General features: G+C 38.5%; 1 protein-coding gene across 1 annotated transcript in view; it reads left to right on the top strand.

Moving 5' to 3' along the window:
• Jph1 (junctophilin 1) overlaps positions 1-7,210 on the top strand; it is an 80,696-nt gene extending 73,486 nt beyond the window's left edge. The window contains exons 5-6 of the mRNA XM_042680687.1: positions 4,684-4,781; positions 5,212-7,210. Of these exons, the coding sequence (XP_042536621.1) occupies positions 4,684-4,764 (81 nt within the window). The 3' untranslated portion in view covers positions 4,765-4,781; positions 5,212-7,210. The remainder of the gene's footprint in view (positions 1-4,683; positions 4,782-5,211) is intronic.
• The last annotated feature ends 4,795 nt before the right edge of the window (positions 7,211-12,005 follow it).

Genomic DNA, 12,005 nt, shown 5'->3' with positions numbered 1-12,005 from the left:
ATTTTCTCAAATTTTCACCTTGTTATTTAACTAAATATAAATTAATCAGATTAATTGAACAAATAGTTCCCTAAAAGTCAACCTCCATGGAGGTAAATTTCTTTCAAAACAGAGAATTTTATGAGACTCTCTACTATTCAGTAAGCATTCATTCTGATTTTTAAGCATTCACTCTTAAAAATGTTTAACATGAGCTGGGCACCAGTGGCTCACACTGTAATCCTAATTATTCAGGAAGCTAAGATCTAAGGATCACAGTTCAAAGCCAGCCTGGGCAGCAAAACCTGTGAGACTCTAATCTCCCATAAACTACTCATAAGAAAAAAGAAAAGGAAAAAAGCTAGAAGTAGAGCCGTGACTCAAGTGGTAAAGCACTAGCCTCAAGCAAAAGAAGCTCAGGGACAGTACCCAGGCCCTGAGTTTAAGCCCAGCACGGACACTGAAAATAGAAAGAAAAAGAAAAAAAAAGTTTAACATGAATATACCAGTAACCAGTCCTGAACTTTTAAAAGTGATAATCATTTTTCATTAGATAGTCATCATGTAAGGTCTCATAAAACCTCAAGTCTATAGCAGTAACAGTTTGCCTGATTTACAGGTGGGAATTCAAACAATGCTAGGTCAAGTTTATGCCTTTGTGTAACTCAGTGGTTTCAGTTGGCTCCCAGAATTCATAGGGGTAGTATATGTCTCAGTGCCCTGCTCATTCATCTGTGATTAAAAAAAAAAAAAAAAACTAAAAAGTCTAGTCTTACCTGTAAGATACTTTTTCTAAAACAGTACCTTAGGGCTGGGTATGGTGATTCACTTTTGCAATCCCAGCTACACAGATGGCAAAAGTAGGAGAACTGTGGTCTAAGACCAGTCCAAGAAAACATACCCGGTCCTATTAGAAAAACAAACTAAAAATAAAAGGACTGGGGTATGGCTTAAGTGAAAGAACACTTACCTAGCATGTATGAGAACCTGAGTTCAATTCTTAGCATTAGAGGGAAAAACAAACAAACAAACTACTGTAGGTGCAGTGGATAAATTCAGAGCTTCCTTATTTAAAAACAATCATATGTTTTGCTTGTGCAGAATCCTCTTGGTTTGGGAGTAAGCCAAGCATTCCCATCCTTGAAGGCCAGTCTCCAGGGCCCCTGTTTGTACTCCAGCAGCACTGTAAGCCTCCCTGATCTCCATGCTGCCTGTGGGTGTGAGGGGACTGTTCCAGAAAGCAAATGACTTTATACCTTCATGTAAAAATGCTGTCTTGCTAATGGTAATAGAAAACTTCCTGTCTTTTGTGCTCCTGAGGATGGACCTCCTCTTCTCTTCCCTGAGGGTTAGGAAGTGGCATAGTCTTCAGAAAGCTAGCCAGTGAATGGCTTCCAAACAATAGAGTAGTACCTACAGTTTGGAACTAGAAAGACACTGTGCACAGGTAGAAGTTACAAGCAATATGTTTCAGTTCATTGACACTTTCCCACGAAAGCAGACATTTGGGAGAAACCCAGAATTAATCAGTCAGTGGTCTTGGCGGGTAGCTGAGAGATCCAAGTTGAGTCAGATGACTGCTTGGAGGTCAGGCTCATGATCAACTGGATCTGTGATTTTATAGTCAGTGAGCTCATGTGAGTGAAGCAATCATAGCTAACAGTCTGGGGTCTTAGGCAAAACCTCCTTGGTTCAAATCCCAGCTCTACTGCTGGCTAGCTTTGTGACTCTGAACAAATTTCCCAACCATTCTGTGCCTTTGGTTTCCTTATCTGCCACTAGCCAATGGAATTGTGAAGATTACATAATTCTCATGAAGTTCTTAGCACACTGCCAAGCTCAAAGTAAGTGCTTCAAAAGCATTGCCGATTGCCGTGATGTTTGTTTCAATAGCATACAGTTGAAGCATGAATAGTTCATAAAACTCTAGTTTGGTCCAACCACAGTACCACCCTGCAAATACAGCATATCTTTTGGGACACAGACTAACACATAGAGCAAAGGGAGTGAGTATGAGAGGGACAAGGGAAGCTTCTTAGAGATGACTCTAACTTGAGAAATGTATGATCCCTACAAGCAGTGGTTCCATGTGGACTTTGTCCCAGAGGTACGCATTCTACATGACACTGATGTTTCAACTCTGTTAGGAACAAAAATAGCCATTGTTAGATCCTAATCAGTGAGTAGAAAAATTGAGAATTCTCCAATAAGGCATCTCAACACTTTCTGAAGATTGGCTGCCCTTTTTTCTCAGCCAGTATTACGATGAGCAACTTGTCTTGAGATAGATCTTCTCCATCTTTCTCTTGAGTTTATAAATCCTAAAACCTCACTGTGAGATCAAGTTTGAACCTCACCCCAAAGAGAAGATAAAGACAGATAATAAAAAAGTTAAACTTTCTCTAGCTAAAAGTTTTCACTTTTAACTTTTAGTTAGAGAAGTTAAATTTGACATAATTATTTAAAATGAGTGATTATCTCTTGATGGAAAAAAAAGATCATTTCTTGAGCCAGAATTTCTTTTCATATTTTGATCTCATCTGTTTTCTTTTTCTAACTGACCTCCTGAAAGTTTCTTCTAATCTGGACTTTGACTCTGCCTCCCGTGACACCTGTCCCAGTCAGTCTAGAAAAGCAAGACTGAGCTTTTTTTTCATTTTGCTATTTTAAGCTATAACTGGCCACCACAGACATGTTTGTGGGACTTCACCTTAAAGCTTTCTGCCCCATAGCCTGCATGGTATCAAGAGAACACAGAAGTCATGACTTGGTTTCTGCAACTTACACATGGCATCTCAGATTTTTATTTTTCACCTGGTTGCTGTTTGAGCCTTTCATAGCTGCTTTACTCTCGTCTCCACTGAGTCATCTTTAAAAATAGCTTTAAATGTAGAGCTACACTGGTAGGATAAATATGTGTGTGTTAGAATATATACAGAATAAATATGTATATGTGTTCAATAGAAAATACGTATTTTTTATCCTGTATAAAGCTCTCGTTCATTATTCATTGATTCTATGTTATCAGTACAATGAAGTGTGGGCCAAAACTTGCAGAAAGATAAGCTGCTAAATTCATTCCAAGATAATCCATAAACCCAGACTACTAACCAGTTCTAAATGATTTGTATAAATCCACAGAAACATCTAAAGGTTTATGAAATGGGAAGTAATAATTGAGACACAGCTTAAGTTTTTGTTTCCTTCCTTCCTTTTTCTGGTACCTGAACCACGTGAATGCTAGACAAGTGTTCTATCACTGAGCCTACATCCCAATCCCAGCCCTACATTGTGTGTGTGTGTGTGTGTGTGTGTGTGTGTGTGTGTGTGTGTGTGTGTGTGTGTGTGTGTGGTGTGTGTGTGTGTGTGTGTGTGTGTGTTTGCTGGTCCTGAGGCTTGAACGAAGAGCCTCTCCGTGATCCCCTGACCTTTTTTGATCAAGGCTTGTGCTCTACCACTTGAGCCACAGCTCTGCTTCTGGCTTTTTGGTGGTTAATTGGAGATAAGAATATCACAGACTTTCCTTCCCAAGCTGGCTTCCAGCCTCAAACCTCAGATCTCAGCCTCCTGAGTAGCTAGGAGTACAGATGTGAGCTGCCAGTTCTCTGCTTACATTAAGCTTTTGAAATTGACTTTCAGAGGCACTTGTGATTCTGCTCCCCCTTAAGACGCTGAGCTCAATACTATATCATTCTGGCCCTCTGTTCCCCATCTTCCCACATCGCAGTCGGTGATGTGACTCAAGCTCTGGGCCTGAAAGATGAGCCCCTTGGCCAATGGCAAATCCAGTCTTCTCCACTCCTTCCCCCACCACTAAAAACGTACATTTATAACATTCCAACATAGTCTTACTTGGTGGCCAACTATAACATGACTGTTTTCCTCATCTTCAGAATAAGCTCAATAAAGTTTCAAATCCAGTTTGGAACGTTTCTAATGCTATTTAAGAGTTAGACTCTATTAGAAAGATATGATCTTGGCATTACTAGTAAAATAACGATGGCATCCCCGCAGGCTAGATCTGAGTAGATGGGTCATATAGGCTTTATTTAAGTAAATAAAAGTTTCAGGACTTTGGGCTATCTAGTAGTTATTATAGTGGTATTTGTCAAAAAATGGATTCTGCAGTTTGCTAACTGTAACTTGATTGCTGAACTGGGGTGGTTATGGTTAAAGAAATGAAAAGTAAGGCCTTAAAAAATGACTTCTGAGAGTGTTTAGCTTCTCACTTAACAGATTCCACCTACAGGCTCCAGAGTCCCAGCAAAGCAAAAGTTAGAGACCTCATTTCAAGTTTTTTCTTGGAGGTGTCATTGTCTTCTGTTTTCACTCTTCTTTCCTAACTGCCAGGATAAGGACATGGTTTTGTTTTTTTGTTTTTTTTTTCCATGGTGTGAGATAAAGTCTAATTCCCACTAGCTCCTGGCCCTCTGTAGTGGTGGGTCCCAACCTAGCCTGAAAACATTTACTTAGTACTGAAAACATTTTAACCTAATTCAGGACTAGATTCATTTTTAAGTGAAAGTTCAGCAACGTCTCCCTCTAAACATAGCACTACTATTTTTAATTTCTACCTTTTGGAACTGCTGTTACCATTCAGCCATATGTGTTTCCCTGTACTTTTGGTAATTGGTTCTGACAGTGTATTTTGGTAATATATTAACATAGAAATATTGTGCTTGTTTTGTTCTATTTCCCTTCCAGGGCCCTAATTCAGTCATGATTGTTCTTGTCATGCTGCTGAATATCGGGTTGGCCATTCTTTTTGTGCACTTCCTAACTTGATCGGAATCAGGAAAAAGGTAAGGATGGCCTTAATTTCTATACAAAATTTTGAATACATACCAGTCTTTTCTCATATTTGAATTTACCATTCTTCTTAACGATGACATATTGTCCTTCACTTTAATGTTGGCTGTGCCTGAATGTGATTCCACATAGTTACTGAATGCTATAACTGTTTTGACCCTTCAGTGAAGTCATGACAACTAGTGGTGTTAGCCCACAGCTCTGCCGAGGTGTCCTCAGCCCTTTAAATGGCGCAGACACAGGCAAGGAGGCTTGGAATTAGGATGGGATCGCAAGAGAGATGAAACTTGGAAAATTCACCCAGAGGACCTGTTCAGTTTCCCCGGGAATGCTTTGTGGCTTTGGGGCCCTCTGGGAGCTGAAGCAAGCAGCCATGTTGGAGAGCAAAACTTAATAATAATTCTTTTTTAAAATCTGCTGAAGCAGCCCCATCCAGCGAAGTTCTTGGCATCAGCTACTCCATCTGTCCCAGCAGAGTGTGACTAAACTGGAAATGTATGGAGCTGCAATTTTTTTTTTGATGGAAGTCAACAGCTGCCTTACTATTTTACCATCTGACGTTTTTAGTAGGGAGCTGGGGAAACGGCTGCCCAAGGAATGCGGTCAGAAGATTGTGTTGCTGTGGACTTGGTTCCAACACTCACTCCTATCTCATTAGAAGAACTAGGTAGCAGCATCACTCACCAGTCTTATGCCATGACCTGCTGCTTTAACATCCCCTGGAATGTTCCGGGAGAGAAAGTTTCATTTGCTTGTGCACGACTCCGCTCATTTTTGCTGTTTATTTAAATATGATGGATACTCATCTATCACCTGCAGTCCTGGCTGGACAAAACACACAGGTTGCATCTCAAGGAAAAGAAACAACAAAATGCTAGTAGAAATGTGTTTGTTTTCATAGCAATACATCCTTTTTCCATGTCATTTATTCTTCCTCAACCTAAAATAAAAGAGGTATCTTTAAAATTTAGCAAGCTGAAGGTAATTTTATATATTTTAACATGACTGAGATGGATTTTTATGCACTGAGGAGGTGCTAAAATTTAAAGGCTGAAAGACACCAGAATTCTAAGAATGATAGTCAAAATGTTGCATGGATTGCAGTAATCAGTGTTTAAAGGATTCAGTTTCATTGCTGACGTACTTTACAACCAAATAAAATCTTGTCAGTAGCTATGTTAATTCCCATGAAAGTTAAGCAAGATGCTATTAATAACTGCTCTTTTTTGTTTTCACTGCTGTTCCCAGCTTAAATTTTTGTTCAACACTTACAGGTAGCACATAAGGCTTTGTTAAAATCACTGCTCCTCAATTTTCTGCCTTCTGTGTTTTTCAAAGTCCTTTTATAATTTCATTTGGAATTTTAAAATCTTTAGACATTTTTATTTTAAATATATCTGTCTTTTGCAATCCTTTGTTGTTCTGACATATTCTGATTTTTTGCTGTTTTATAGTTTATCCTTTATTACTCAGAAGCATGCTTACTTAGGAGAAACTAAATGGTCATTATAAAAGTAATAATTTAAAACGAAATCAGGGAGGAAAAGTATTTGTTAAGTCTCTTTAAGACATTACATTGTGGAGGGGGAGATTTTCCTAATGATTTCATGATTTGCATGGTTTAACCAAGATTCTTTTTACCTTGTTAAATATGTTATCTTTTAATGTAGTAGGGACAGCTCACTAAATTCCCATGGCCGCACAGCCGTACACTGTGTGCCTTCTTACTTGCACAGTAGAAACTCGGTGGCATTTTTTGCAGAAGTACAATATGTTTGAGAATCCTGGATATGACCAATATGGAAAAAAAGCAGAAGGCAGAAAGAGAGCAAGTGAAAAAATCGCAACTTGTATATTTATTTTTTACATTTTGCTTTGACTTTTCAGTTTAGGAAGTACGTTTTTAACCCAAGAACAAACTTAAGTTCCCCTGTCAGTCTCCTCACACTCTCACTGCTCCTTCCTGACCCTGTAGCTCCTTATCGCTGGGAAAGTTGAATTTTTTTAAGAAAATAAAATATTTAATCTATTAAGTTTATTTAAAACGTTGTAATGCCTTGGAAATAATGGGTAACAGATAACTAAAGGATATGTTTATAAAGTGAGCATGTTGGTTCCATTTATAAATATATGTATGATTTATAAGCTTTTTTAAAACAAAGCTCAAATTGTTGGTATTTTTCTAAACTGTGCACAGCTGTATTTTACATGAAGGCTCTTTCTAATGGGTTGTTATACTGTACTCTACATTTTGGACAGCACATGAAGTCTGCCAATGTACTTAATAAAAACATGACTTTGTTTATTTAAAGTTTCTTGCTGTGAAAAAGAACTCCCTACCTGTGAGTTCCTTTATTTATAATCCTTGAAACCAAAATGTATAATGTACAGTTTTCACAACTGTATCTGCTCTAATAAAAAAAATGTTGGTTATTAATAAAGTTGGAAGTGTGTTTACTTTGTGAGTAAATTACCGTCTTGAAGTATGTGGAACTTTTTTTTCTTTTTTTAGTCTTGATGGTGTTGAGAGTTGCTGTACAACAATGGGGAGACACCCAAAAGGCCAAAGCAGAAGGTAGACTCAGGTAGACATGCTGCCCCTATGCTTGTTTCTGTCCTAGGCCTTCCAAATCATGGTGAAAAGTAAGATTCACGTCTCTGCCTAATGCCTTGGAGTAAAAACTCAGGATTTTGAAGACTGTTATTATTTTTAAGCAAAACTCTAAGGTTTATTATTATTATTATCTTCCAATAGCTGGACTGAGAGGATTCAACTTAACACGTCAGTTATGTCACTGCATTAACTTAATGGCACCCCTTTTTTTATCATTCTCCCCATCACTTCCAACCCCACCTGTCTCCTCCATTTTCCTAGTTCCATTTTCACATCCATACAATGAATACTCTGACTTTCATCCTCCCACACTTCCTCTCCACTGTCAGCGCATCTCCCCATGACTTCATCCCTTTCCCCTTGACCTCAACTCCAGTACCAACTTCCTGCTATTCATTTTCTTAGACTGTAAGTTAGTTGTTCAATGAGCAACACCACTGGAATCTCCTCCATAAGCATATATTCCCTTCTATAAGCATATATTCTCCTCTCTATAGTCATATACCATACTTTAGTTAATATGTTGGTATACGTATGTATATGACCTTGTGTGTATTTACTATATATTTATAAACTAGATCTAACTTCCACATATGAGAGAAAACATACATCCTTTGTCTCTGAGCCTGACAACTTGACTTAACCTAAGCAAAAATAAAAGTTGACATAAATCTCCCTCCTACATGGGAGGTGTCAGTTAATGTTTTCTGAGAATAATGCTTTTGATTAATAGATACAATGCTGTGGCCTCTACTGTTTTCCAGTGTGCTGGAGAAAAGGCAGGTGCAACAGGATGTTGAATCAACTTTCTACTGCCAGAACCTCCAGCCTCAGTGCCCCTTTTGAAGCCATGTGAGGTGCAGGCTAGGCTGGTTGGGCATGTGGCAAACTGCCTGGTATGGGATTTCACTAAAACAACTTCCTGGGATGCTTCACATGCTTCCAGATCCTCAAGTGTACCACTCCTCATGAGAACTAAGGTATTGGAGACTCCCATATACGTAACTTACAACATTGTCACCTCAGAGCTTTAGCTGAGTTGTCAGCTGAAATTCATCTTCTGGCCAGTCCTAAAGACAAAGATCATAGAGCTCTTTGAAGCAGTAGGTGAATGCAAAGGTGCTGAGGAGATTACTGATTTCAGATTCATGTCCAAACCACACATTTTGAGGGCCAGAGCAGGGGTGAAGACTGTGTGGTTGAGAAAGCTGGAAAATCTTCTATATGCTCTTCTAATGCAATAACTATATATCTCCAGTCATGTCAAGCACGCTCCCTGGGGAGATACTTGCGGCCATTTGTGCTCTCCTCATGATTTGGAGAGTTGTGTAGCCTCGTCTGTCCAATGTGATAGATAGCTATAGACATAGCATGTTGTTCCAGTAAGGGCAGCAATTCATCAGACTGTTTAGTTATTCCAAGTTTGAGAATTACCACTGGTGTCTAACATTGCCTTCAACCCAAACATACTAAAAAGTACCTCAGTATTCTAGAATAGCCTCTGTAGAGGTCTAATTTACAGAAGTAGGAGAAAACAGCAAGTATATAGAATACAGTAGCTACTGATAGATATAATAAGAAATGGATGAAATTCTGGCTGTGGTCATGATGGACTGTGAATTATTCTCTAATCTGTGTCCTGGTTTCTTCATCTGTAAAATGGGTATAATCATAGCCCAGGTCTTACTGGATGGCTGGAGAATGGAGTGCCCTTGTTGATGTCAAGTACTTAGTACTTAACTAGAATAACTAGGGGTGGGGGGGAATGACCAAATTCCTACCAATGTCTCCAACATACTGCAAAAAAAAATCATTGAGAACCCAACCTCAAGACTTCTTTACAAAAGTTAATTATGCTATCAATCAGATCATGTTCTGTCTTCACTGATGCTTAGTAAACCTTTCTCGCTAAAGATCAAAGGTCATACCTACGATTCTTTTTCTATCTTCTATGATTTCCAAACCAGGAGAATGTGAGATACTTGCTTCATAAAGAACTTTATCATCAGTGCCTCATTGGATTCTTAGACTATTCCTGTGAACCTTTCTGTTAGATGACTTGCCCAACATCATTCAGCCAAAAGGCTAAAATAGCTGAGCTCTAGTCCCAGATCTGAATAAATTTTGTGCTTTTTTCGTGTCATTTATTGAGTAGTACTATTCCACATTGTCACTTATCAACCACACACCAAAAATATATCAAATACATAAAATCCAAGATAGCAGTGAGTTGAATATCTCCATTGCTGTACCTCCATCACAAGCTACCTGATGCTTCTGAGTTGATACACATGTAACGTGGTTTAGCATTCAAATGATACCTTGGTGTTAGAAGTAAAAGACATGAGAAATGAACTTGTGTGTGCTTGAATTTGTTCTCAGAATCAACATAGAAATTTCACATATGTTCCTTGAAAATCTTAAAAGGTTTAGACTAATTCTTAGTGTTCTTTTAGTATTGTACCGATAGTCCATAAAACTTACTCAATATTCTCATGAATCTATGTTTTATTTAGATAAACCATTACTGCAATTGCATGCAAGTGTAGGCCTACAGTTTGTCCATTTGATATCTGTTAAAGTTGTTTACTTACTTGTTAAAGAGTATAGTAGTCCCTCAGAAGACTAGAGGCAGAGAAGAATCCACTGGAAGATTACAATGGAGGCCCTGAGTTTAATCCCCAGTACTGCAAAAGAGAGATTACAGTGGTGATTTTCAATCAGCTCTGTCCCTCACTGCAAGCAAACTCATTCATATAATGTCAAGAACAATATTGAACACACAGTTTTCATTGTATTAGCACAAGGGAAAGCAATGGGCTTTTCTTTTCCAGGATGCTGTATATCATAGCTGTGTCACTCATGCCACATAGAAAAGAAGTTGTTAGGTATCATCAGCACACATTGTAAAAGCTGAAGGAAAATAAGCCAAAGGTCATCTAATTTTCTCATTCTGACGCATCTTGACAATAGCACTCAACCAATAGAGCAAGTAACCAATGGTCACAAAACTTCTAAAGTCGATTTAAAAAGCCAACAAGATGCTCAAACCTACAGAACCACACTGTTGTGCAGTCAACACATGGTAAAGTCCATAACCTAAGAAATAGAAATTGAATATTAAAAGCAGCTTTAGGAAGTGGTGCTGTGGCTCAATTGGTAGAATGCTAGCTTTGAGCTGAAGAGCTGAGGGACAGCGCCCAGGCCCAGAGTTCAGGCCCCACAACCGACTGAAATACAAAAAGCAAAAAGCAGCTTTACACTTGTCATCAAGCACTCAGGAGCAGAGACAGGACATGGAGAGTTTGAGATCAATCTATCCAAAACAATAATTAAAAACTTAAAATAATCTACACACAATGGAATTTTATACAGCCCCAAGAAAGAATATTACGTCATTTGCATAGAAATGGATGGACCTAGAACAAGTTGTGTTAAGTGAAGTAAGCCAAGCTCAGAGAGACAGTGCATGTTTTCTCTCATATGCAGAAGCTAGATCTAAAATACACCAGGACATAATAAGTTATATAGGTCTCTAGGCATTCATATACAGTGAGACCAAAAGAGGATGCTCTTAGGAGAGAAACACAAAGGCAAATCGCCTATGTATATCTGCTCATACAAGATAATATTTATCAAAAGGAACTCCAGGGGCTGGGAAGGTGGTTCAGTGGTAGAGCGCTTGCCTTGCATACATGAGGCTCTGGGTTCAATTCCTCAGCACCACATAAGCAGAAAAAAGCCCTAAGTAGCACTGTGGCTGGAGTGGTAGAGCACTAGCCTTGAGCTGAAGAGTGAGGGACAGCACCCAGGCCCAGAGTTCAGGCCCAGTGACCCACAAAAAAAATAAATAAATAAAAATGAACTCCAGGAAATGAAAACGAGGTTATTTCTTCTTTGTTCTATTTTTTTGTCCTGTTTACGTGACTTTGAGAGGTTAAGTGGAGGCACAGAAATAGAGGGACAAAGGGTGAGCAAATGCAGCAGCGATACTCACAGGACAGTATGTTAAAAATGAACTGTATAACTTGTGGCTGAGGGAAAAACAGGAAGAAAGCAAGGGAAGGGACGACATTGTCCAAAAAGAAATGAGCTCTTTACCTAACTTATGTACATCACTGTTATAATAACGATAAAAAAATTTTACTAACAAGTTTTTTTTAATGTATGACAAAAACAGCTGAGAGTTGAAAGAATCAGATCTTTGGGCTAACTAAAAAGTAGTAGATGTTAGAACCATACTGTTCATTATTCAAAAGGTAGCACTAGAGTATTTTTCTTAACTGAATCTGAACAAGAATTTATCAAGTACTATAATACAAGAAAGCAATGTTTCTGGGCTAAAGTTAAGGTCTGGTGTAATCTATACCCCGTCTGTTATTATATATGTGTTATTTATATATGTGTGCATGATAAAAAAAATTGAGCATAATTTTTCATTTCTCACTATTAGCATAGAAGCGCTCTCTCTCTCTCTCTCTCTCTCTCTCTCTCTCTCTCTCTCTCTCTCACTCACTTTCTTTTTTTCTCAGCATTACTTGCCAGACAAGCATGTTATTGCTTGACCTAAACCCCTGTCTCTTCTTGCTTTTGTTATTTTTCC

Source organism: Dipodomys spectabilis, unplaced genomic scaffold (genome assembly GCF_019054845.1).
Source record: "Dipodomys spectabilis isolate Male_0828 unplaced genomic scaffold, ASM1905484v1 ptg000063l, whole genome shotgun sequence".
Lineage (NCBI taxonomy): Eukaryota > Metazoa > Chordata > Mammalia > Rodentia > Heteromyidae > Dipodomys > Dipodomys spectabilis.
This window is presented reverse-complemented; position numbering and strand designations above follow the sequence as displayed.